Source organism: Balaenoptera borealis, assembly GCF_965194805.1.
Source record: "Balaenoptera borealis genome assembly, chromosome: 12".
NCBI lineage: Eukaryota > Metazoa > Chordata > Mammalia > Artiodactyla > Balaenopteridae > Balaenoptera > Balaenoptera borealis.
This window is the reverse complement of record NC_138869.1, coordinates 77,357,251-77,381,981: the sequence shown is the minus strand read 5'-3', so window position 1 is coordinate 77,381,981 and position 24,731 is coordinate 77,357,251. Positions and strand designations below refer to the sequence as shown.

At 51.7% G+C, this 24,731-nt stretch overlaps 4 protein-coding genes and 1 long non-coding RNA gene across 13 annotated transcripts in view; 4 read left to right on the top strand and 1 right to left on the bottom strand.

Annotated features, from left to right (window-relative positions):
* Nucleotides 1–4,630, top strand: part of XPO5 (exportin 5) — a 46,522-nt gene extending 41,892 nt beyond the window's left edge. For 4 of the 5 annotated variants that reach the window (XM_082345848.1, XM_082345847.1, XM_082345849.1 and 1 more), the window contains 7 exons: nucleotides 8–105; nucleotides 725–787; nucleotides 1,565–1,647; nucleotides 2,101–2,208; nucleotides 2,344–2,481; nucleotides 2,687–2,851; nucleotides 3,032–4,630. In XM_082345848.1, coding sequence (XP_082201974.1) covers nucleotides 8–105; nucleotides 725–787; nucleotides 1,565–1,647; nucleotides 2,101–2,208; nucleotides 2,344–2,481; nucleotides 2,687–2,851; nucleotides 3,032–3,169 — 793 coding nt within the window. In that variant the 3' untranslated portion in view covers nucleotides 3,170–4,630. Of the gene's footprint in view, nucleotides 1–7; nucleotides 106–724; nucleotides 788–1,564; nucleotides 1,648–2,100; nucleotides 2,209–2,343; nucleotides 2,482–2,686; nucleotides 2,852–3,031 lie in introns of those variants that run through there. The other variant, XR_014232386.1, reaches the window with a different exon arrangement.
* Nucleotides 4,631–5,288: 658 nt separating this feature from the next.
* POLR1C (RNA polymerase I and III subunit C) lies at nucleotides 5,289–15,269 on the bottom strand. 3 transcript variants are annotated; one of them, XM_082345876.1, is made up of 9 exons: nucleotides 15,119–15,269; nucleotides 14,921–14,992; nucleotides 7,330–7,437; nucleotides 6,961–7,093; nucleotides 6,558–6,676; nucleotides 6,318–6,438; nucleotides 6,012–6,161; nucleotides 5,790–5,906; nucleotides 5,289–5,645 (listed from the first exon to the last, which is right to left on the bottom strand). In XM_082345876.1, exons 1-9 carry the CDS (start codon nucleotides 15,185–15,187, stop codon nucleotides 5,527–5,529), a joined length of 1,008 nt encoding a protein of 335 aa, XP_082202002.1. In that variant the 5' UTR covers nucleotides 15,188–15,269; the 3' UTR covers nucleotides 5,289–5,526. The 3 variants fall into 3 exon arrangements, with proteins under 3 accessions (XP_082202002.1, XP_082202004.1, XP_082202003.1); XM_082345878.1 differs by having other exon boundaries at nucleotides 6,318–6,470; nucleotides 6,557–6,676; nucleotides 15,119–15,268; XM_082345877.1 differs by lacking the exon at nucleotides 7,330–7,437 and having other exon boundaries at nucleotides 6,318–6,470; nucleotides 6,557–6,676.
* On the top strand, nucleotides 7,444–14,636 carry LOC309607423. Its single transcript, XR_014232387.1, has 2 exons — nucleotides 7,444–13,505; nucleotides 13,593–14,636. It is a non-coding gene; the product is annotated as an uncharacterized lncRNA (long non-coding RNA).
* Nucleotides 15,270–15,342: 73 nt separating the features above from the next.
* On the top strand, nucleotides 15,343–19,758 carry YIPF3 (Yip1 domain family member 3). 2 transcript variants are annotated; one of them, XM_082345874.1, is made up of 9 exons: nucleotides 15,343–15,579; nucleotides 16,212–16,409; nucleotides 16,596–16,702; nucleotides 17,987–18,032; nucleotides 18,170–18,262; nucleotides 18,419–18,550; nucleotides 18,747–18,860; nucleotides 19,059–19,182; nucleotides 19,277–19,758. In XM_082345874.1, the coding sequence occupies exons 1-9, from the start codon at nucleotides 15,499–15,501 to the stop codon at nucleotides 19,423–19,425; spliced, it is 1,044 nt and encodes a 347-aa protein (XP_082202000.1). In that variant the 5' UTR covers nucleotides 15,343–15,498; the 3' UTR covers nucleotides 19,426–19,758. The 2 variants fall into 2 exon arrangements, with proteins under 2 accessions (XP_082202000.1, XP_082202001.1); XM_082345875.1 differs by lacking the exon at nucleotides 19,059–19,182 and having other exon boundaries at nucleotides 15,353–15,579.
* Nucleotides 19,759–21,317: 1,559 nt separating this feature from the next.
* LRRC73 (leucine rich repeat containing 73) lies at nucleotides 21,318–24,657 on the top strand. 2 transcript variants are annotated; one of them, XM_082345890.1, is made up of 6 exons: nucleotides 21,318–22,069; nucleotides 22,692–22,852; nucleotides 23,199–23,321; nucleotides 23,710–23,810; nucleotides 23,951–24,173; nucleotides 24,320–24,657. In XM_082345890.1, the coding sequence occupies exons 1-6, from the start codon at nucleotides 21,798–21,800 to the stop codon at nucleotides 24,388–24,390; spliced, it is 951 nt and encodes a 316-aa protein (XP_082202016.1). In that variant the 5' UTR covers nucleotides 21,318–21,797; the 3' UTR covers nucleotides 24,391–24,657. The 2 variants fall into 2 exon arrangements, with proteins under 2 accessions (XP_082202016.1, XP_082202017.1); XM_082345891.1 differs by lacking the exon at nucleotides 23,199–23,321.
* The last annotated feature ends 74 nt before the right edge of the window (nucleotides 24,658–24,731 follow it).

Below are 24,731 nucleotides of genomic sequence, written 5' to 3'. Positions count from 1 at the left end.
TCTGCAGTGGAGAAGATGAGACAACAGATGAAAACCCAGAGTCTCAAGAGATGCTGGAGGAACAACTGGTGAGGATGTTAACCCGAGAAGTCATGGACCTGATCAGTAAGTGGCATGGGAACCAGGGGTAGAAGACAAGCCTTTTTCTGGAAAAAAAGCTGGTCACTCACCTAACATGTTTGCAGCAACACTGACTGATAAGAAATAATTAACTAAACAGAAACTATATAATTCGTAAGTCAATTTAAGGACACTTTATGAATTGTGAACTGCATTGTAGTTCATACTAAGGGCAGATTATGAGGAAATGGTCTAAAATAGCGGGAGGAAGTTGGATTAATGGTAGGAATAACTTCTAGCTTTGTCAAAATAGGGGAATTTTTTAATTCTTAGACATGAAGGTGGTTATATTTCGTTTTTATTTTTTGGTCAGTTCATTTGTTTGAGATCCAAAGTAGACCAAGTATACATATGAGGCATCCTCTCCTGGTCATTTACTCTCAGATAATTCTGTAATTTCCCTCCAGTTGATTGAACTTGAAGAGGGACCAGAACACAGTCTGGTCAAATGCCTCTATTTCTGTTGGTGAAGCTGACTTTGTGCCTGGACAGTATCCCACCTTCCCCCACTCCTCACCTGCCCAGAGACAGTTTGGGATCCACTGGCCTGGGACGGCTGTTGTCTGGTGGTAATATGCCTAGTAACCCTGCTTTCTTGCCTTAGCTGTGTGCTGTGTTTCAAAGAAAGGTGCTGACCACGGTACTGCTCCCGCTGCAGATGGAGATGGTAAGTGAGCCTGTTGCGGCCCTTGGAGGTCAGCCATTAAGCTCCTAAATATTGTTACTTCTGTAACCAGGTCAGTTCCCATAGAAACTGTGTCCCTAGCAGTCTGGTGTGGAGGAGACTTTGTACATCTAGCTTTCGTCCGTGCTGGCCCCCTTGCTGTATTCCCCAGCACAGTCCCTCCTCAGAGCCTCTGCGCTTGGTGATTCCTCTACCTAGAATGACTGTTCTCCCAACTATATACCTGGCCCATCCCCCTGCTTTTTATTCAGGTCTCTGCTCAGATGTCACTTCTGAGAGGTCTTCCATGACCAGCTTATCAAAAATAACGCCAGCCTCTAGATTCTTCCTCTGCTCTGTCTTCCAGCACTGATCACTACCTGACATGTTTTATTTGTGTTATTAATTACTTCTCTCCCTCACTAGAATTTAACTACTAACAGGGAAGGGACTTTGTCGTATTCCTCTTATATCCCCAGTAACTGCTATAGTGGGTCCTCAAATATTTGTTTAACGACAAAAGATCCTCAGCATTTGCAGCTTTTTAGGTAACTGTCCAGAAAAATTCCCCGTTTTGCAAATGTATGGCTAGATGCATCTCTAAATCTGCCACGGGCAGAGGCTTCTACACCCTCTTATGAGGCTGGGGGGCTGTCCTAGTACCTTTGACCACCAGTCAGCCCAGGATACTCACCTCTCCTTTACTCTGTGGGCTTCTGTCAGAAAGGACGGTCTCTGTTCTGAAAGGATGGAGCTTAACATTTTGGTCTCTACTTACAGATGAAGAGATGATGGCCACAGAGGTAACCCCCTCGGCCATGGCAGAGCTTACAGACCTGGGAAAATGTCTAATGAAGCATGAGGTGGGTGGAGGGGCAGGCGAGATTTTTTCCTTGCCCAGCCAGGGAGCCCGCTTCCACTTTTCTCATTTTCTGATGCCATCAGGAGGGTTTTTTGGTAATACTCCTTTATATGAGTTAAAGAAAACAGTGGGAAAGGCACAAGGCCACTGTGTTCCCATGTTGGCATGGGCAAAGGCTCAGAAAAACACCCAGGCACATTGCCACCAGTCCCTGGTGTTCAGCCTCCCCCAGGCCTGAGCATCTCCTTCCTGCACATAGGTTTTATTTTCTGTATTGGTTGGTTTTTCTTTTTTGGATGGCCTGATAGACATAGAGGAAATAAACTCCCATCTCTTCAGTAGCTGCTTTTATCATTTTCCTGCTTACCTATTAAAACTCTAGCTCCTGATGCATAAGAATTCAGAGAACATTGTACTTATTTTCCCATTGTAATTCTCCATCCTTTTCCGTTAGGATGTTTGTACAGCGCTATTAATTACAGCCTTCAATTCCCTGGCCTGGAAGGATACTCTGTCCTGCCAGAGGACGACCACACAGCTCTGCTGGCCTCTCCTCAAACAAGTATGGTTACTCACCCTTTCTCCTCTCCCCTCATGAAACATTTGGGTCATGAGGATTGACTGAATCAGTTGGAAGAACTAGGGTGCTGAGGCCTTCAGAGTCCCGCTTTGGCCCTGAGCACAGCTGTCTCCCCAGGTGCTGTCAGGGACACTGCTCGCAGATGCTGTTACGTGGCTGTTCACCAGTGTGCTGAAGGGCTTACAGACGCATGGGCAGCACGATGGCTGCATGGCTTCCCTGGTCCACCTGGCCTTCCAGATATATGAGGCGCTGGTGAGTGGAGAAAGCCTGGGGGCAGGATGGCTGCGGCTTCATCCCTCACAGCCTGCCTGCTCCCGGGCACTTGAGCCTTAATCCTAAACGTAGGCAGCTGCCAAGTTGCTAGTGCTGCCCCCCTGAGAAGTGGGTGTGGCAGGGGATAGGGAAGGTGACGGGGCCCAAAACAGTGCCATTGAGTGGGTTTACCCCTACTTCTCAGCGTCCCAGGTACCTGGAGATAAGAGCTGTGATGGAGCAGATCCCTGAAATTCAGAAGGACTCACTGGACCAGTTTGACTGCAAGCTTTTGAACCCCTCTCTGCAGAAAGTGGCTGACAAGCGCCGGAAGGACCAATTCAAACGCCTCATTGCTGGGTGCATTGGGGTAGGTCACACCCTTCACACCCTTTCCTTAGTGCTCCCAACCACCTTTGCAGTCTTCTTGGACCATGTGTACAGGCAAACCAGAAACCAGCTGTAGGCACGACCATTATGGTGAGATGATCTTTAAAACAACCCACCACTCGAGACCCAGCATTAGTTCTTTCTCATTTGTCTTCCACAGAAACCCTTGGGCGAGCAGTTCCGAAAAGAAGTTCACATAAAGAATCTTCCCTCACTTTTCAAAAAAACAAAGCCAATGCTGGAAACAGAGGTGCTGGACAATGAGGAGGGCAGCCTGGCCACCATCTTTGAACCCTGAATCAAGCTTCTGGGCATTCTTCCTCGACCTTTATTGTCATCTGTTCTTCCCCTTTGTAGCTGCTATTCTCTAGGCCCCTCTCCACTGCCACCTCACTTTACACCGTCGTCAGCCTGGAGAGAGATCCAGGTCTGGAGCTGGAGAGAGTGGGCCCTGTACAGGGCCGGAAGCCATGCTAAAGCATCAAGAAAGGGAGTTAGGGCTTACACCATTCTGTCTAGATTTCCCAGGTATCTCCCATCCTACTTGGAGTTTTGCCTTTTCCAAGAGAGAAAAGCTAGAGCAGAGCGGCCCTTCTCCCCAAGCCCTCCCGCCCCCAGGCAGCCATACACCTGTGCAGAGTGGTAACTAGGGGCGCTATACCCAACGCTGCGACTAGCCAGGCTTGCGACGAGGGTTCAGCCCTGAATTACTTGTGCCAGAATTTCTCCTGGATCATTGAAAGTCCCACTGAGCCCCCTTGCTGCTGGGCTGACAGGGACCTTCCCCATCCCCCAGGGGCATATCTGGGTCAGGTGCTGAGTGCTGAACTGAATTTGGCCAGTTCCTGCTTTGTTTTGAGCAAGAATCTGGTCACCTGATGGGATCCATGGTACAGGCCACTGCTAAGCTCTGGGCACAGTATCAAATGTTAGTACCTTCAGGGACCAGGGCTGGGCCAGGGTCTGTAGCGCTCTGTAACATCCCTTAGAGCTCACACATTTTGTCCCTCCATGAATGACCCCTCAGTGTGGTTTCCCCAGTCCCCAGGGTCCACTCAGGCACAAGAGCCACAGTACCCTATCTAGTGTCACGATGCCATTGGCATTTAAGGATAATCCAGACCAACTAGGCTACATCTGTGACAAGCAGCTAGCAAAGCCACTGGTCTCTCCTAGGACTAGCTCAGTCCAGGTGCCTTCAAAAATCTCGTGGTCTTTCAGGTCCCTGGTCACTTCCCTCATGGGCCATTTCCAAAAGAAAAAATATGCCTTCCCATCACAACCTGTGAGTCTCCAGTCTGTTCTAAACATCACTGGATGGCCCTATAAGCACAGGGGACATGGATGAACGACTAGTTAATCTATACAGAAGGACACACATTTAGAGTGTGTGTCCATGTGTTCCCCACAGAGGCCTGGCATTGATCCAATCCACTGACCAGGGTTTTGGTGAGGACCGGTGGAGCAGCATGGACTGAAGCTGCAGCTTTTAGCTGGTGTGGCCCCCCAGGTAGGGTAAGGTCAGTAAGAGGCGAAGCTGGGGAAATGGACTTGGGAGTCCCACGTTGCGCTTTCTATGGCACAGACTTGGTCCATCCCCTCTTCCTGGGTGGTGCTTTGGGCTTCTTGTCCACTGTGAAGGCCATCTCAGCATGTTTCCCTCCAAATTTGTTAGCTGCCTACTCTTCTCTGCGGTGGGGCTGTGGAGGGTATAGTTGTATTTATTGTGTTGTAATATTTTTAACATCCTGTGACTTCATGCTAGAAGTTTTCTATTGTTTATAGAACCTTTTTGTAGAAACATTAACTCTAAAGCACATCTGCATGTCAGTAAAAATCTCAATTTCATATAGAAAGGGCCCCATCTCCCTTTTTTAAACTAGTGACATACTCCAGGGTCACTGTTTCTCATGAGCATCTTGCTTGCTAAGGGGGCTGGACAGGAAGAACTGTGACTGACAGACCTGCTCTGTCAAACCCTCTGAGACAGCATGCCAGCCAGAAGCAGCTTTCTCTTCCTGACACGTAGACCAGGCAGCCCTTCCATTCTCTCAGTGTCGTCACTGGTGGCTACTGGACCTAACCCAGAGGGGCTGTCCAAAGGGAACTGTTATTCTTCCTTGTGTGGCTCTTGATAGTAATGTGACTTGACTGCCATGGACCACCCTTTTTTCTCTCAGGAACTTCCTCTGGTATCCAGGAAATAGGTTAAGCAGCACACAGGATTTTTCTGTGGTCTGGCTGTGCCCCCGGAAACCATCACACTCAGCATTTCTCAAGGGGCTTCAGAGGGACTTGGCCCTGACTTGCAGCGATGTCTGAGCCCAATGCTCCTAACTGCTAAATAACGCCAGATCTCTGCTGAGGTGCCCCATATTTTTGGACGAAAACTGAAAAAGTGGTCTCCAACAAAAGGATTTTTGTCTGGATGTGAATTTATTTACATTAAGACCTTGCAAAGGCATAAAAGTCACATTTTGTGGCACATTTAACAAAGTGTATTGACTGAAAATAAAGCTGGAATTGTCCCCAGAAAACTCAGGACCCCTAGTCTCTGGGCTCTCTACAGCAGTCTTGTGGGGGCAGGTCAGAACCTAAAATCTTCAGCTTGCCTCAGGAGCATCCAATCCCAGCCATGCCAAGTCCAGCGCAGCCTCAATCCATCTGAACCGCATCCAGTTCGTCCAAGAACCGCCGGCACTTCCCCATCAGTACCTTGATGGCTTCACTCACCAGTACGTCTGGTGGCAACACCCCTGTTGACTCAACAGAGACTGGGGACCAAAGGGACACTTTAGCCCAGGCAGGGCTTACAAAAGCTCCTTATACGTATTGTTAGATTCCACATCTGAACCCTGCAAGGAAGCTGCAGCACCAAAGAACTCCACCCCTGCCCCACCCTCCAACTTGAAACTCACAGATGTAATGGTTCCGAACACGAGCAAGCTGTACAACCTTCTTTAGCTTCTCATTCCGGAAGACCTCCCTGCTGAAGGTATCTAGCCGGGGATTGGCAACTCTGGCCACCTTTTTACCTAATGAAAACAAACCATATTATAAACACATGAGCCTAGAGCTTTTATTTCTCTGCTACCTTCAAAGAAAATACACTTTAGGGCCTGGCATCCCAAATCCCATACCTTGGATTTCTTGCACCTCAATAACACCAGGTGAGAAGCACCGGCTCAGCTCCTCAGCCGCATCCCCTTCCACGGGCTCAAGCAGGGTGATGTCCGGCAGGAGCCGGTAACTGGCTGTTGCCACAGGCGAAAACTTGGCATGATCTTTGCCTGGAGGGAAGAGGGAACTCGGGAGCCTGGGAGGAGACCCTTCCTCACATTCCCTAAGCTACTGACATCAAAGGCCCATTGGCTTTCTGCCTGTCGGGGACATCTCAGCCAAGTCCCTTAGTCATACCTCACTCCAGGGTAATCAAAGGGTCTTACCGATGCCCTTGACGCAGTGCATGAGCAGGTCAATCTCCTGGCCAGGCCGTAGCTGAGCGATGAGGATATCGTCATGTACCGGTCGGATGGTGCCCTCCGGGAAAAGGTCAGCCTGGTTCCCCAGGGGAACCCATGTCATGTGCCTGGTGTACACTGCAGGAGGAAGCACATCAGACCCAAGTCCCTAAAACTAGCACCCACCAACAGGGGGCCCTCTTCCTCACCCCACCGGTACCTACCTTTGTGGTTGACATAGAGCTCATTGGGGTCAGAGGAATCTTTAGCGGCGTGGGGGTTCCGAGTGCACCTGACCTGCAGCCGAAACTGCAGGGTATCTATCTCTGTGCCTTCTTCATCTCCTGCACAAAGGGAGGAGGTGGGCGCTGTTAAAGAGCTAGTGGATGTCGGTGCCAGGCACTACGCTGCACGCCTTGCATGTTTCTCTCATCCTCTTGGCAACCCTGGTAAGGCAAGGGCAAGTGTTCTCGCAGACAACAGCACTGATGTACCAAAAGACTGGTAACGGGCCCGAGGTCATAGAGTAGCCAATCAAGGGTTCGAACACAGGCAGTCTGATTCCAGAATCAACTTCAGAGGAAAGCTGCCCACCTTTCCCCAAAATTTCATTTTTTCAAACCCTCACCTTGATTCCGATATTCAAAAAGGCGGGGATCAGCATGAATGGGGATGAGCCCCAAGCGGTGAGCAAGGATCTCATCCTGGACAATGGAAGTGTTGTTGTACACCAGGACCTTCTCCACAGCCATGGTTGGCACCTGCCCAAGAAAAAAAAGCCACTCATCTACAAAGACCCTGTAGACTCCCCACCTACTCCCTGCCTCCTGACATAGGGAGATGGAGACTTCTTCCTAGATGAACGCTTGATGAAAAGTTTACAAAGAATGAGCAGGAGGAATGCTCAGCAGAACTGCAGGAAAAATACCACTTGAGACAATTCTACAAATGAGGTTTCCCCACACAACTCCACCTTTGCCGTCGTGCCCACCTATACCTCAGCTAATAGAATGCGTCGAAAAGCATTGGCAATGGCTGCATCGATTCCCACCATGTCAAACTCCAATGAGTTTTCATCCATGTGTACCACATCCACGCGGAAATTCTAAAGGAACAGGAAAAACACTAAATGAAGCCTGCTCTCTATACAGTCAATACCTCCCCCCAGATATTCCCCTCAAGAACCTCCCTTTGCCCAGATGTCCCTCTCTCCCCCAATCATTTATTAGTTTCTGGAAAAGTCTTCATTTTTATCTTCAATTCATTTAAAATCCTCTGCAATATGGCTTCCAGCCAGGCCATCCACAGAGGCTATTTTACTAAGAATAGGCTCACGTATTGCTCAGTCCAGTTGATACTACTCAATCCTTATCTTACTAGACACCTCCCTTGCACCTGGCATTGTTGAGAGAATCCCGTTTCCAAACTCTACTGCCTTGATTTCTGAGCACCAATCTTCTGTTCTCTTCCTTCTTGTCTGATCAATCCTTCTACTAAATTCACAATCTTCCACCTACTATATACATGTTACCATTTCCCAAGTTTTTGTGTCTCTCCAGGGTGACCTCAACCCCACCCATGGTTTTAGCAACTATCTGTACGGACAACTCCCCAAACTGTGTCTCACTTCTGATCTCATATATATCTCCTGCTAGCCTGCTAGACTTCTCCATCCACAGGAAACTGAATGCATCAACACTCCCTTTCCCCAGACCCATTTCTCATCAGTAAATGACACGACCACCCATCAAAGTAGTTCCCCAACAAGGTAATTTTACACTCCCCCCTCACAGCCCATATCCAAGCAACCACCAAATTTACCTTCTGTCTCCCGTGCTCTGTTGCCATGATCACAATCTTAGTTTCTGCCTTCAGCCTCAGCTCCCCTATGCAATTCTGTCACAAATCTGCACACACCACATGACAATCCTCAAATTCATTCTCTCCCAACCATTAAGCTTGCAGATATGATAATATCTGCTTAAGAGCTCTTCAAAAGCTCCCTATCACCTACAGTGCCTAAAATGCACTTCAATCTTGCCTAACACTCATGCTGACCCACTTCATATTCTAGCAACAATGAACTGCTTGGACACTCCTCACCCTTCGCTGTTCTCAGCTTCTGCTCATCGTTCAAGGCTGAACTGAGATGTCATCTCCTTCAGGAAATCTTCCATACTTCTGCCCCCCCTTCTCATTCTGGATTAAGTGCCTGTGCAGGATATACCCGCCCCAACCCCATCACCTTTTTTGCTTTCAACCGCCTATACCGCATTACACTGGACTGATTTGTCTACGCATGCTCTTCTCCAACAAGACTGAACATCTTGTTTGCAGAACAGGGCAGAAATCGTGTACACTGACTACCTAGCATGTTGCTTAATATACGGAGCAAACCCTAAGTGAGGCAGGAAAGACAGGGCCCAACCCAAGGACAGCCTCCTCATACAGACATTAGGCAAAAGGCAAAGCCACCTCTCCTTGTGTTGCACTTAATGAGATTATGAAGCATGGAGGAATGGCATCAGCAACAAGAACATACATTAAACCTTGATTAAACTTTGTGACACCTGAACAGGGAACCCTGCCCAGAAAACCCACAGAGCTCAGCCGAGCATGAGCAATAAAACTGCACAGGCTGCAGCTGACTGCTATACAACCTTCCACGCCTGGTGCTTGACTGCTAAGGGAAAATGGCTCTTAGAGCACATGTGCGGTGGCTTCAGGAGACAGACTCGCAAGAGAAGCGGATGTAACCAGGTGCAATTAAGATCCCACCCCATCCTCCCACCAATGAATATTCTGCCCCTAATCAAAGAAACCTGCATCCATTCAAGGAATTGAAATAAAAGGCGGGGGGAGGTCAGAAAACTCCTCAGGTGCCCTCCTCACTGGCGAGGATGCCCGAGTTCTTTTCCAAGTGCGTTTGCTTCTGCCCCTTAATACATTGCTTCTTTGTTTCTCTCTACACCTCAGTCTGTGTGACTTTTTTTGCGTTCCCTGTCCAAATTCTTTTGGACAGGTAGAACAAGAACCTGGACCTTTAATTTAGCCTGTCTGGCATCAGTCTTTGGCGAGCAAGCCAGGAGATTTATTGGAAGTTAATTACCCTTCATCTTGGTCTCTTGTAAGTCTTAGCCTCCCACCTCCCTTGCACTTAAGTGGTGCTGCCTGACTTCCTATCATTACTTTTCTCTGTCGCTCTTTGTCGCGCCTCTGCGGCCCATCTCACTCATATTTTCGTGTCTTGCTCTCCTGGAAGTGCGGGAAGAGGAATTTGTCAGGCGCTTTCCAAGCTTGCTGCTAGGTCTTGCACTTCTCATTGTTGCATGGCATGTCAGGCCAGCCTCTATTCACAGGCAGTCAGGGACCTGAACCACAGGAGCTTCGCCCTCTGGGTTTATCTTATCCACCATTTGGTTAACTGTTGTCAGGTTCAAATTAGCAAAAATATAAAATACAGCTTTACTTGGACAGACTGTAAGTTGAAGAAAGCTGAGGTTTTCTTAGATTTTTTTTTTTTAACACAATTACATATACCGCCTCCCTTAGTGGCTGGTACCCATTTTCAGATACTTACCACCCTTTCAGAGAATGAAAACTAGAACCTAAATAGGTCCTGGAACTATAAGGATGTCCGTTTTAGGGGAATGCACCCCAGGAACATAAGAATTAATCATTGGCTATAGAATCTACAGAGAAGCCTTGAAGCCTTCAGGAAGGTCGCTCACCCTGGGTACCACAGACACCAGGGGAGGACACGGGCCTCAGGACAGGGGCTGGCAGGGCTGCCATATGATGGGGTCGCTACCCTCACATAGGCTACAGTCAGCAGGAGTGAGAAAAACAGGGATACCCGTAGCCAGTCCTGACCGGCAATGCTCCTCCTTTTGGCAGGAGCTTGGTTCCCCTGAAGGATCACAGGTAATCTTTACTCCCAGGGACATACCCTTTGGGAGCATTCAGAGACACCAAGGACATTTTCTCTTTTGGGCTTTTGTGCACCCCATGCTGCCTGGGGACCCTGACCATTGAGGGCTATATTTCAGGACTAGTTAAACTCTAAAGGCACGTAAAACCAGTGAACTCATTAAGAGCAGTACTTAATTAGTTAACTTGGGACAAGTCCAGACAGTTGAATTCCTTCTCTGACCAAATGAGCCTCATCTAGGATGAAACTTGTGAAAGTTTTTAGCGAATGCACTGACACAGACCCCTCCACCCCAAGAACCAGTCCCTACTGGGACAACATTTTTATCAGCTAGTCTGTCCCTGATATTAGGTGAAAGCTCCCAAAGTTACAGTTGGGCCCTCAGGCTCTGATGCCTTAGCCGCTAGATATGGCCTATGGGGTATTTAATAACCGTGACCAGGCAGAGGAAGCCCTGAGGGACTGGCACGAAGGGGAACAAACTAAGAAACAGGCTCAACTGACAGCTCTTGCTGTCAGCAGTGCCTTGCAACCTCAGGGACAAAGAGAAGACACGACACCAGATCAACAGAGACTCCACAAGGGGTCTGCTTCAAATGTGGTAAGCCAGGCCACTGCGCCCGTTCCTGCTGAGGGCAAAAGGCAAAACTGCTTGCCCCATGTCCAAACTGTGGAAAGTCAGGCCATCAGAGGTGAGAATGTCCCATGTCCAGTTTGGACAAAGGGGTCTCGAAACTCCAAATGGTAGCTGCAGATAGCTGACAGGGCCGGGGGTCCTTGGCTCCCATGGAAAAACTCACCATCTCAACAGAAGAGCCCCAGGTGATCCTTAACAAGGCAGGTAAGAGGGTCTAATTTTTTAATCAATACAGGAGCCACTTGCTCTGTCTTTAAACAATTATGCTGTACTCTCAAATGTTAAAAACTGCCTGGTATTGATAAAAATCCCCACAGTTGGTATTTCATTAAGCCACTCAATTGCCAATCTGAACAATATTTGGTCTCACATGCCTTCTCGGTAGTCCCTGAATGCCCCATCCTTTAACGAGACAATATGTTATAAAAGCTTGGGAGACACTTCAGCGACTAGGAACAGGCCCCAACTTTTAAATTGCTCTGGCTGAAACCTAACATTTGGGTGAAACCTAACACCCATAAATTTTCAAGCCTGAGACAAGAGACATCCCAGGAAGGGCCCCCCAGGCCAAGCTGATTATTACTAGGTGCGGGTTACTAGTCTTTTGTCAGTCACACACAATACTCCTAGTCTGCCTGTTATCAAACCCAACAGGACCAAATAAGTATTTTGGGGACACCAAGAATGGATGACCAACTATTAGCTAAGCGGGGAACCTGTCTAGAGTTAAACCTATCCCTCCTCCCAAGTCTTCACAGGACATCGAGGACCACAGATGACCAGAAGAGTCCAGACAGGCGAGTGAGCCCCCTTCCAAACCTAAAGTTCTTATTCAAGAAGGACAAAAAAACTTCATAAATCCAAGGCTAAGTACCTATGGCCACTATTTTCCTTCTGCCCCATTACACCAGTCCACCCATAAACTAATTAATATGCTTTGGTGAATTTGGATACCTGTTACCCTGCTCGTGTTCCTTCTTGCTGCTCTGGTAATCCTTTCTGAGTGTTGTCTTGATTCAGCACCTTTACCGGAGAGGGCTCTGCTCTGTCCATGCTGGGTTTAAAAAGGACTGTTTGTTTTTAGCTCACCACTGCCGCCGCCACCACAAAATCGTTATTCATCCTAACCTTTCTCTCCCTCCTTTGGGTGTCTGCATTAGGGGAATAGGAATTTAATGCAACTGTAAATCTTTCAAAAATTACTCATGGTTTAATTCCTTGGGTCTCACTTTTAGGAAAGATCTGCTTACTCTGGCAATATCCAAAGCTTCCAAGGCAGACTTTCTCTCCCTCTCTCTCTCTCTCTGAGGAATCCTCTTCCATTAATGTCTTTAAATATAGATGTTTTATTTAAAATCTTAGATTCCCGAGCTAGGTGGCAATTCCACCACTATGAAGGATTCTTAGATGCATAAGAAAAGTGGATACATCTGGGCACCACAGGCAGACACATTACTGGTCATGCCCTATATCAAAAAGAAGGATAGAAAAAGAAAAGGCAATCCCCCTACCTGGCCAACGGGGACGAATGGGCAGGGTCCCGGACCCTCTCTCCTTGGAGACATCCAAGGTCTAGTAAGGTCACTGAGGGGACGCCTCCAAGGCCTAGGAAGTAGGTAACTGGTAGAAGGCGATGCCCTTGCTGTTACCAAAGCCGAGAGCAAAAATCACAGAACGCCCTGATTTTTGTGCTGTTTTCTTTTCTATCCACTTTAGGTATAAACACCATAGGAGGTGCCCCTTCAATACCCGAGCAGTCCCTCTTAGGACGCATCCTGAAAAATTGGAAGGAATTCAACGTTGATGAGCTAAAACACAAGAAACTCATCTTTTTCTGCAATACATTTTGGCCTCAATACAAGTAAGAGTCAGAGAAACCTGGCCCCAAAATGGCTCTTCAAATTATGATACTATTTCACAACTGGATTTATTTTGCAGGAAACTAGAGAAATGGATTGAGGTTCCTATGTGCAGGCTTTTATGATGCTGTACCAAAACCCTTCATTGAAGGAATCATGTCAGATTTGTTTCAATGAACCAAAGAAAAGAGACCAAAATACCCCAGATATTTTAGATGACAACCCCAACTCCTCCTTCCCTTCCCTGGGATTGGCTAAGGCCTCTCCTTGTCTAGATAATGCCCTGATAGTGGGACAATGCATGCCAGGCCAACTAAGTAATCAGAGGGACCTCAGTATAACCATTTATAATCCCATTCCTGAAATAATTGGGCAACTGGACTCATCCTGGCAAAAATCGGAGCTGCTATTGGTTTGGCAGCTCCACAGGGAGGGGCGGGGGGGAGGGGGCTTTGCCTACCATGAGACAACACTCTATAACCTGTCAGATACTCTGTCTACCCTGGCCAGGACCAGAGGGGACTCACTCTCTAGACTCTCAACATCTCTTAATTCCCTAGCTAATATGGTGATGGATAATAGACTCGTCTTGGATTATCTCCTAGCTGAGCAGGTAAGGATATGTGCAGTTATCAACAAAACATGTTACACCTACATCAACACCCCTGGCCAGGTGTTACAGTTTTGGAAAGGATAACCCCAGCGCCCGCTCCACATGGACTGCAGTCAAAAGGATATAACCAAAGGTACCCTTCGACCTCTGGTTGCATTAATACTTTTGCTGATTTCCGGCCCCTGCCTTTTTACTTGCTTGTTAAATTTGTTTCCTCCAGGTTGCAACAATTTGACATAAACATGATGGTCATACAGGGACTCCAGCCACTGCCTACTGCTGAGGCCTCTATGGAAATCTTGGGACCCCTTGACCAGAAAGGAGGAAAGTTTCATTCCCAGTGTCAGACAAGGGAAGACTGCCCCTGCCAGCTTGAAGAAGTTACAGAAGAATGAGACTTTTGGCCCTGAATAACCCCAAAAGATTTTGGGAAGGAACTCTTTCAGGGTGGAATTGAGGCAGGAAAGACAGGGCTGGACCCAAGGACAGCCTCCTCATACACAGACTTTAGGCAACACGCAAAGCCACCTCTCCTTGTTTTGCACTTAATGAGACTATGAAGCATGGAGGAATGGCCATCAGCAACAAGAACATAAATTAAACCTTGATTAAACTTCGTGATACCTAAACAGAGAACCCTAACCAGAAAACCCACAGAGCTAGAGCTTGGCGGAGCATGAGCAATAAAAATGCACAGGCTGCGGGTGGCTGCTATACAACCGTCCACACCTGGTGCTAAGGAAAAATTTAAGGGAAAACAGCTTTCAGAAGTGCGGTGGCTTTAAAAGACCAATGCGCAAGAGAAGCTGATGTAACCAGATGCAATCAAGATCCCACCCCAGGGACTTCCCTGGTGGGTTAAGAATCCTTCTGCCAGTGCAGAGGACACGGGTTCGATGGCTGGTCCAGGAAGATCCCACATGCCGCGGAGCAACTAAGCCTGTGCTCCACAACTGCTGAGCCTGCGCTCCAGAGCCCGTGAGCCACAACTACTGAGCCCATGCGCCGCAACTACTGAAGCCGCGTGCCTAGAGCCGGTACTCCACAAGAGAAGCCACTGCAATGAGAAGCCCGAGAACAGCAACGAAGGCCCAACGCAGCCAAAAAATAAAAAATAAAATTTTTCTTAAAAAGCAAATATTAAAAAAAAAAAATCCCACCCCATCCTCCCAACAATGAATATTCCGCCCCTAATCAAAGAAACCTGCATCCATTCAAGGAATTAAAATGAAATTAAAAGGGGGGGGCGGTGGTCACAAAACTCCTCGGGTGCGCCCCTCACTCGCGAGGACGCCCTCATTCTTCTCTGAGTACGTACTTTTCCTTCTGCCCCTTAATAAATTGCTTCTTTGTTTCTCTCTACGCCTTAGTCTCTGTGTATGACCTTTCTAGCGTTCCCTGTCCAAATTCTTTTGGACAGGTAGAACAAGAACCTGGACCTTTAATTTAGCCTGAACAGCATCACAAGGACAGCTTCTGAGGCACAGGCTACTCAGACCACAAGGTCCGATCTCCGTACTCTCTCCGGACACCTCCAGCTCCACCCACCTTTTCGAAGCGGTCCTGGTCCCAGGCATCATCGTAGCCCGAATAGTTACCGGGAAAGTCGGTGGTATGAACCTAGAGCAAAGAGAGACGAGCCTGTCCGCGAAGCGGCAGCGAGGCCAAGCCTGTCCCCACTCTGACCCCAACTCATCCCTGTTCCGCTCCCAGTTCTCCTCCCGAGCTCAAGGCCACAAGGCTTACATTGCGAACCCCGAACTCCCCTAAAACCACGCGGCTCCGCATTTCCTCCACTGCCTGAGCCGCCGCCATCTTCAACTCCTCCACGTGACCAGGGCACCTACCTGGTGCGTGCGTTCTAGTGGCCCTCCTCCGTCTCCGTGGCAACGCATCACCTCTTGGAATCTTAGATATCGCGAGACTCTGCCCCGCCTCCGTCCACGTCTCCAGCTACCGGAAGTCAGTTTGGGCCAAACATCCGGGTTTCTCTCTTTTGCGTTCCGACGGATCCCACCTTTCTTTCTCGTCCGTGGACCTGTCCCTGCGTCAGGCCCACGTCTCTCCCACTCCTCTTCCGCGCGCGAGACTAGCGCGGGCTTCAGCGACGGGAGCCCTCGAGGGACATGGCAACTCCGGCGGCGCCGGCCGGCGGCGCCCGAAATGGGGCTGGCCCGGAATGGGGAGGGTTCGAAGAAAACATCCAGGTAATGGCCCCACGGCTCCGGCTGCCAGCAGCCCCCAAGGCCGGCAGCCGTCATGAACTGTCGTGGGGACTCTCCCTCGGAGCCTGGAAGTCTGCTCCATTTGCAACGCTTTTTCGTTTCTTTGGGTCTTCGTGCACACGAAAGGCAGTGGGGCTAGTGCTGACCTGAAAGGTCCAGACTGGGCCAGGGGCCTCAGGTCTCTGGGCCCGCTTGCTCTTGCTTTCCACACAAGTTAGAAGGTCGGTCGGGGTCAGGCATGGCGCGGGGCAGGAGTGGGCTTGGGAGTGGGCGGGATTCACTGGCCAAAACCACACTGTGCGCGCACAGCCTTGTTTTGGGGTTGGGAAAGACAAAGGAAATGGGCACTTTTGTAGCCCTTTGGGGGCTTTGGTAGGGAAGGTAGGAGAAAGACGTGTATGGAAGACGGAATAGGTTTCCCAGGCTAGACAAGACAGCCAAACAACCAAGGGTTCTGAGAGCAAATGACGGGGAGAGAATGGCGTGATCTATGGTAATGCCAAGCCATATCCCCAGCAGTGTAAGAACAGAGCCCCAAACTCTGTGGTGAACAGAGAAGGACTTAACGTATGGAGCAGAAAGGCACTGCACTTTAGAATCTGTTGTCTTCACAGGGCGGGGGCTCAGCTGTGATTGACATGGAGAACATGGATGATACCTCAGGCTCCAGCTTCGAGGACATGGGTGAGCTGCATCAGCGCCTGCGTGAGGAAGAAGTGGATGCTGATGCAGCTGCTGCTGAAGAAGAGGATGGGGAGTTCCTGGGCATGAAGGGCTTTAAGGGACAATTGAGCCGGCAGGTGGCTGATCAGGTAAGCAAGATTGGCTCCCTGACAGGTGGAAAAGTATACCTAGGAGGCCCCTGGTTCTGGAGTTGGTGTTGGTGAAGTTCATCCCAGGTTGTCCAGTTAGAACCATGTAGAAATCCAACAAAAAATAAGCAATAGAGCCAAGAGTCTCACAGTACCCTCCCACCCCACCCGTCTTCCTTGCTTCAGATGTGGCAGGCAGGGAAGAGACAAGCCTCCAGGGCCTTCAGCTTGTATGCCAACATCGACATCCTGAGACCCTACTTTGATGTGGAGCCTGCCCAGGTGCGAAGCAGGTGAGGATCCTCCTCCTGACAGAAGCTGCCCCCCTAACACCTAGTCCTTCATCCAAACTACAACCGGACACCAAACCCTTAGACTCCCCTCTTCGTGACCCCAGCCACATTATACCTCTTACCAGTCACGGAACAGGGCATGGCGATAACACATTGCCTTCCTCCTCTTCTCCATCTAGCAAACTACTCATGTTCCCTCAAAGCTTAGCTCAAATGTCACTTCCTTTGCTCCCCATTGCCAGTTTGTCCTTTCCTGGTGCTCCAATAGAGCTCTGTGCTTTCCTCTAACAGATAATACTTCAGCAGTGCTGTACTTTCTTATTCCTGGGTCTGTCTCCCCAGAGACCTCCTTTTCAAAAGCAGGCTCTGTTTCACATTTTTATTCCCAGCACCAGAACAGTCTCTGAACTAGAATATCAGTACCTAGTTGTTGAATGACTTTTCGAGAGCTGGATTTAATCTTGGTTTCGTTCTTTGCTTATCCTTTAATTCAGCCAATGCTTATCAAATACCTGTACCACTCAGCAAGTATTTACTAAGCTTTTGCTCTGCGTCAGGCACTACAGTAGTTGTGTCTGATTCAGTGGTGAAGATAGATGGGAGCCTTACCCTGGAGTGCAGCCCTCGAGCACTCATTTGCCATATGAAGGGACACGCAGGAGGGACACCTGACCCAGGGTTGGCTGGAGAATTGGACAGGGCAGCTTTCTCAGAGGAAGTAAAATTTAGTCAAGATCCAAGGTATTATTAGGAGCTAGTTAGTCACTTAAGTGGGGAAGTTATTGGTACTTTTATTCCTTCTGCCTGGAATTTTCATACCACTTCAAATGTATTTTTCAAGAAAATGCTCAGTGGTGCCTGGAGGAATGATAAGCAGGAAGAGGCAGGAGGCACGCTGGTTCCCTCAAGTAACAACTTTCCCTCTAAACCTTTCTCAGGGCTTTACCATCACAGCCTTGAATTTGGGGCATTCTCTGCTGAGGTTTAAAGGGGATCAGGTCACATAGGTAACGGGGGCCAAGTCCTCTCCCAAGGCCCAGCAGGGCTCTCTAAATTCTCTGTGTTGCTGCTGCATCAGTCAGCACAGCATCAGAAGGCTGTTCTTCCTGGAAGCATTCAGGGGCAAGAAAGTGATTTCCTCATTCCTTGTCTGTCTTTACCACCCTCTTCTCCCTTTACCATCCAGCATGTTCTCCTCAGTTAGCAAGATGACTAAGATTCAGGCTTTCCAGAACCTCACAGCCTAGTGCTGCCTCTGCTCTCATCTCTCCTCTCCCCTCCCAGGCTCCTGGAGTCCATGATCCCTATCAAGATGGTCAACTTCCCCCAGGTGAATAGCGGGTAGCATGTCTGGAAGAGCCAGGGGAGGCACTAGGGCAGAGGGTGGGGCCGCCACGCAAAGCCTGGGAAGGCATAAACGGAAGAGCCACTGTACCCTCCAGCCTGAATGAGTTGGTATATTGACAGAAAATCGCAGGTGAGCTTTACGGACCTCTCATGCTTGTCTTCACGCTGGTGGCCATCCTCCTCCATGGGATGAAGACGTCTGACACCATTATCGTAAGCAGGACAGAGGACTTTGGGGGGTGGCCTAAATGAGTTGAAACCTGCCCAAGGAGACGATGGTGGAGTAAGATAGAAGCAGCCCCTGAGGAAGGCCCTGGGTGAGCTGAAACAAGAGGCCTCCCAGGACTAATTAGAGCCTTCACCCCACAGCGGGAGGGCACCCTGATGGGCACAGCCATTGGCACCTGCTTCGGCTACTGGCTGGGCGTCTCGTCCTTCATTTACTTCCTCGCCTACCTGTGCAATGCCCAGATCACCATGCTCCAGATGCTGGCGCTGCTGGTAAGGAGTCCAGCATGGTGGTGGGCAAGGGTGATCTTAAAAGAGTAACCAGGCTTTGGTCTGCATCTGTCCTAGGGCCCCAGGGCCTGGAATGGGGTGAGCTGGCCAATGGACCATTTACTTCTCAGGGCCCCCATGAGGGTCCAGAGGCCAGCCCAGCCTGAGTGATCTTCCTCTCCGCCATCCTCTTTCCTAGGGCTACGGCCTCTTTGGGCACTGCATTGTCCTGTTCATCACCTATAACATCCATCTCCATGCCCTCTTCTACCTCTTCTGGCTGCTGGTGGGTGGGCTGTCCACCCTACGCATGGTAAGCTCGGCAGGAGGTTTCCAGGGGTGGGCTGTCCTCCAAAGGAGTAGGGAAAACAGCCCAGAGCTCAGGCCCAATCCCACAAGGGGCTCTGAATGGGAGGGAAGAGCCCAAAGACGGTTCTGCTCTGGCTAAGAGTGGCTTCTCTACACTACTCACTTGGATCAGGTCCTCTGAGCTGTATTCCTGTTGCCCTAGGTGGCAGTGTTGGTGTCACGGACTGTGGGCCCCACACAGCGGCTGCTCCTCTGTGGCACCCTGGCTACCCTGCACATGCTTTTCCTGCTCTATCTGCATTTTGCCTACCACAAGGTGGTAGAGGGTAAGTGACAGGAGGGGTGCAGGGGAGAGGGAGGACAGCTGCCTAGGGCAGGGCCCTACCAACCCTCACTCACTTTCCATCCTCCTTCTTTCAGGGATCCTGGACACACTGGAGGGCCCCAACATCCCACCCATGCAGAGGGTCCCGAGAGACATCCCCGCTGTGCTCCCTGCTGCTAGGCTTCCCACCACTGTGCTCAACGCCACAGCCAAGGCTGTCGCGGTGACCCTGCAGTCACACTGACCCCACCTGAGATCCTTGGCCGGCCCCCCTTTCCCCCAGCTGCAAAGTGGAGGAAGATTAAAGGACAGTACTGATGACATGTGTCTCTTTGAGGGGTCTGCAGCTGCCACAGAGCTGTAGCCACTTAAGTACCTCCTTGATGCCTGTCGAGCTTCTGAAGGGCACAAGGCCAGGAAGTCCTGGCCAGGACTGCAGGGCTCTGCAGCCAGTGCAGAAAGTGGGTCAGCTCCTCCGAGGTCCTCTCACCACCTACCCCTTCCTTCCTCTTTATCTCTTCCACATTGTCTTGCTAAATATAGACTTGGTAATTAAAATATTGATTGAAGTCTGGAACTGCAGCTACCCGTTCCAGTGGTCCTCCCTGCCACCCTACTTCCTGTACACTTTCCTGTTCTGTCAGTGTTGGTAATGTCACATGCTCACTTCATTATACCCCTATCCAAGCAGAATGAAAGTGGGACAACCCAGACTGCATTGAAAGACTGAATATGGAACCTGCCCCCCAGGGCAGGGAGCACAAGATCCATGCAGCATTAGGGAGGCCTCAAACTCAAGAACCATAAGTCTGATGGAACAGTGCACCTGGCTTAAGTCTGGGCTCAGCCTCACTCTTGGGATGCCTATGGAGCAGTGACAACTGGACAAAAACTTCCAGACCCAACACCATGTCATTACAAGGCCCTTGTGCACCTGGACCATTGTGTAGGGATAATTTTTCTGTGGAGGTGCACATTTGAAGCCAAAGTTGGCTTTGCCCTGGTTATACTGGGGCCAGAGGAACAAACCTTTCTTCAGGAGTTCTCTCAGTCCTTTCTCTCAAGAGTGCTGTTTACACTTAAAAGCAATAATCACCCCAAGCACAGCACCATCCGCTTCCACTACCCATTTAATCTGTTCCACTTAAGTCAGGTGGTTAATGGAGGGAACAGAATCTTTGACCTCCCTTCACTGTTTATATTACTCATTTTAAAAAAATTCATTACCCTAGTAAATCTGGGTTAGCGTTTTTCCCTTCTAATAAAGGGACTAAGAAAGATGTGCCCTTCATTCACGCTATGTGATCCTATGTGATGTGAGGCCCCTACACTATTACCAGTGGACAACGTTCTAAGGACACTGCCTGTATTGTGCAGTGTGCCCTTACTGAAAGCTCCGGCCCACTTTTCACGGCCCCACAGCCACTCCAGGCCGCTCTCCTGGTACCCCACCCCCTTCATTTTGGCTACTCCAGTCCCACGGATACTGAGGACGTCAGAGCATCAGCAGTGCCCTAATCACCTGGGAAAGGAACGGCACCAGCGCCTTGCATCTACCTGCGGCTCACCTGCTTCAAGGACCCTTTGGGGTTCCACCGGGCCGGGGCTCCCGGCGCCGCCGCTGCGAGCAGCCATCTTGGCGAGGGTCACGCGAGGAATTCCTCGCGCCTGGAATGCCCGCGCACGCGGCGCCTCTTGTCGCGGGGGCGGGGCGAGGCGCGAATTAAAGGGCCCTAGGGACCTCCAAACTGGACGGGGGTGGGGGGCGTCCCTGGGATCCAGGCGAAGGCACCGAGGGGTCTGGCCCTTAGGAACGGGGAACGACGAGAAAATGAGCAAAAGAACCGTGTAACTGTCTCAAATGCCGTCTCCACGTGATGTGCCTCTATTCTCCCCTCCCCACCCCCTGCCCGTCCCAGGCTTCCACCTGGCCACCTGTTGTCTGGCCCTACACCCGGGGGAAGAGCGCCCCCACCGCTCCTGAACAGCAGGTGTGCGCAAACCTCGTGTGCCCGCGTGGCCTACGCCGGGCAGGAGGCGGGGCGAGCGGTGGTGACGATACCGTTGCCATGGGAACCCGCCGCCCGCTCCTGCGCAGCAGCCTGAGCCCGAGCTGCCGCCCGCCGCCCGCTGCCCGCCTCGGGCTCTCCCTGCGGGGCGGTAGGGGGAGTGGGGCTGGAGGAAGGGAGGCAGCAGATGCGGCCTCCGAGCGGAGACCGGTCCCGCGCGTCCTAAGCCGAGGCCCCTGAGCCGGCGCCGTAACCGTGAGGGACGAAGACCAGCGCGGAGCAGCGCCAGCCCGGCCCCAGAACGCGCGCCCCGGCCCGCCGCCCAGACACGGACGGCACGGTCCGCCCCGGCCCCAGCACCGCGCGGTGTCAGCCCGGCCGGCGACCTCGGCGCCTCCGCAATCCCGGCCGGCTTCCGCGCGGGCCCCGGCGCTCCTCTCCGCAGCCGCCGCCCCCGCCTCCGCCGCCTGTGCCTCTGCCTCCCCCTCTGCCCCCGCTGCGTCGGCGACCCCAGCCCGGACCCCAGCCCCGACCCCGCCCGCGGCCCCGCCAACCTCGGCCGCGGCCCGGGCCCCGGCTCCGGCCCGGAGGCCCAGCCGTGGGTACGATGCTGCCCAGCTCCATCCAGATATCGGGGGAGCCGCTGTCAGGCGCCGAAGTGCGGGACATCTGCCGCGGCCTGCGCGACAACGCCGTGCGCCTGCTCTCACTGCGCGGCTGCCGTCTCTGCGACCGCGACTTCGGCCGCATCTGCCGGGCCCTGGCCGGGGCCACGTCCCTGGCGCAGCTCAACCTTAACCTGGGCGTCGTGTCCAGCCCCAGCCGCATCAAGCAGCTGGCGGAGGCGCTGCGGACCAACCGCTCCATCCAGTCCCTCTTGTGAGTGCGCTCCCTCTAAAAGGGGTCCCGGGCACCGCACCCCTCCTCGCACTCCCCCTGCCATCTCCTGTTCCTCCGCACACCTTCTGGTACCTGTCTTTGCACCAGCCTACCTTCTCACCCCTTATTCACGCACCTCATTCCTCTGCCCATACCTCCACAACACCCTCCAAGCTCCTGCCTCACCTCCAGACTTTGAACACCAGCTCCACCCCAAATGATATAGGATACCCACCCCTTCCTGGCAGGGCCCGTGTACCTCCCAACCTAATCACCCGCATTGACTTCTCCGGGGTAGCTGCTCAGTACCCAAGAAGGAATACTCCCCTGAGGACTAGATCCCTGCCCCTACGTTCTGTCCAAAACACCACCCACACACCCTTTCTCTGTGTTCTGATCTGGATCCCAGTCCCTGCCCCAGAAAAGAAACCGAATTTTCCCCTTCTAACTTCATTCTTAAGAGTCTAGAATTTTCTTTTTTCCTTCCCAAGGCCTCTCCCAAGTGCTGTGACTGAATGTCCCCCTCAGCTCTACAGCTCACCATAAGGGAGGGCGCCCCTTCTCCCTTACAGTAAGGGCTGATGACTGCAGTAACCTCTGCTTTCTGGTCTCACCCCCCCAGCCTGCATGGGAGCCCTCTGACAGATGCGGGGCTGGCCTTGCTGAATCCAGCTCTGGCCCTCCACCCTGCCCTCGTGGCTCTGGACCTGGGGGACTGCATGCTAGGTGATGAAGCCATCAACCTCATCTGTGGCCTCCTCCCCCCTGATGGGGCCAAGTCTGGTGAGCAGGGCCCCGCTGAGGGCATGGGCTAGTGTGGCCTTCATGAAAAGCTCAGTGCAGAGGGCAGGGGGCATGGCCCAGAGATGAGGGCTCTGACTGTGTGGGTGAGAATGTTTTTCGAATCCTCTTAGGAGGGAGAAGGATTGGGAGCTGAGCAGGATGGAGACTCAGGTATCCAGGCTGCAGCGGGCAGGAAAGGCATGGGCCGCTAATGTCCCTGGAGCTCTGTGGAGGAGGTGGGGTAGCTCTCAGTCACTAGGGATACCCCAGAGATCCCCAGGTGGGGGATGGGCTTGAGAAAGGCCTGACCCTCTCCATCCTGGCTTCTCGCTATGATGCTGCCCAGGCTTGAAGGAGCTGACGCTGAGCGCCAACCCTGGCATCACCCCTAAGGGCTGGAGCCGCCTCGCCATTGCCGTGGCCCACAGCTCCCAGGTCCGCGTCCTCAATCTGGACTACAACCCCCTGGGTGAGGCTCAAGAAAGCCCCCTTTGATTCTCACCACCCCTCACCCCTGTCCAAGAACCTGGGACCATCAGTTGCCATGGTAACCAGCACACTGGCGGAGGAAAGAAGAAGGGGGGTTCTGGGTGGAAGTAGAGGAGCCACCTGTGTTGAGGACCAGATGACCAACAGGTAGATCAGAGCATCCATCACCGCCCCTGGGCCTGGCTTGCTTCATCCATTCACTCATCAGTCACAATGCTCCCCTCCTGGCCACCTACCAATTGCCAGCGTTTCCTGGCCTGGGGGTGGATTCTAAGGTTGTCAGGGCAGTGGGGAGGCTGTGGGGAGAAAGGGTTAGCAGGCCTGTGAATGACTGCTGGTGAGTGTGTGCACGTGTACTATCTCCCCAGGTGACCATGTGGCAGGGATGCTGGCTGTAGCTGTGGCCTCCAGCCGCACCTTAGAGGTCCTAGACTTGGAGGGTACAGGGCTCACCAACCAGTCAGCTCAGGTGAGAAGCCTTCATGTTTGGGGATGGGCCAGGGGTTGAGGTTAGCCAGTGTGTCTGTGGACATACTGAAGGGGTGGCAGGTTGGAGTCAGGAGCTGCCTTAACTGTGTTCATCCTTTTCCGTACTCTTCCCCACTGCAGACCCTGCTGGACATGGTGGAAAATTACCCCACAGCTTTGCGGAGTCTGGTGTTGGCTGAGAACAGCATTAGCCCGGAGCTGCAGCAGCAGATCTGTGACCTCCTCTCTGAGGGGGAGGAGGAGGAGGAGGTGGCAGGAGGGGCTGGCGACACCCAGGAACGAGAGAGAGGGCGGGAGCCTGCTGCCCACCAGAGGGGCAGTAGCTCCTGGATGTGCCCCAGTGGTAAGAGCCGCAAGGGTTGATCAGAGCCAGGTCTGAAAGAGGCTTGGGACCAGGGAGAGTGGGTGTGAGAAACTTAGGCTACTTCTATTTGTGGTCCCCAGCAGAGGAATGCATGGTGGTCTGAACACCTCTCTGCCCTTCCACAGATCCCAGCTCTCAGATGGTGCTAATGACGTCAGGACTAGGGGACAGTCTGTTGGCTGAGACGGAGATGTGACTCTCCATTCAGGCTTCTGCGCATCATTACATTTGCGTCTCCAGCACTTTGCCCCAGATGTCAGGGTCAGGTCCTGGGGCTTAGGAGGGTGGGGGGGGGGGGGTGTGCCTGGGGCTCTGGCAGCTCCTGGCAGCATGGTGGGAGGCTCTGGAAGCTGTGACTAAACAAAATCGTTGGGGGCACTGGAACCCAAGGCAATGCCTCTGGACTTGTTGGCAGCTCTGGCTGCAGCCCGCTGGCTCGGAAGAGATTTTATGAACTCAACAACCTTACGTGTGGCTCTGGTCACTGGGGGCTGGCAGCAAGGGAGGAATTGGAACTACCACTAGACATCACTAGGG

Excerpts from the sequence above, each read along its gene's own strand:
- POLR1C (XM_082345878.1), bottom strand. The coding sequence starts at position 15,187 with ATGGCGGCGGCTCAGGCAGTGGAGGAAATGCGGAGCCGCGTGGTTTTA. Across the intron at positions 6,471-6,556 it reads GCTCTATGTCAACCACAAAG|TGTACACCAGGCACATGACA; the intron begins GTAGGTACCGGT and ends TTCCTCCTGCAG. Across the intron at positions 5,646-5,789 it reads TGTTCGGAACCATTACATCT|TCTCTGTTGAGTCAACAGGG; the intron begins GTGAGTTTCAAG and ends TTTGGTCCCCAG.
- YIPF3 (XM_082345874.1), top strand. The coding sequence starts at position 15,499 with ATGGCAACTCCGGCGGCGCCGGCCGGCGGCGCCCGAAATGGGGCTGGC. Across the intron at positions 16,703-17,986 it reads CCTGCCCAGGTGCGAAGCAG|GCTCCTGGAGTCCATGATCC; the intron begins GTGAGGATCCTC and ends CTCCCCTCCCAG. Across the intron at positions 18,551-18,746 it reads TCCAGATGCTGGCGCTGCTG|GGCTACGGCCTCTTTGGGCA; the intron begins GTAAGGAGTCCA and ends CCTCTTTCCTAG.
- LRRC73 (XM_082345890.1), top strand. The coding sequence starts at position 21,798 with ATGCTGCCCAGCTCCATCCAGATATCGGGGGAGCCGCTGTCAGGCGCC. Across the intron at positions 22,070-22,691 it reads CGCTCCATCCAGTCCCTCTT|CCTGCATGGGAGCCCTCTGA; the intron begins GTGAGTGCGCTC and ends TCACCCCCCCAG. Across the intron at positions 23,322-23,709 it reads TCTGGACTACAACCCCCTGG|GTGACCATGTGGCAGGGATG; the intron begins GTGAGGCTCAAG and ends CTATCTCCCCAG.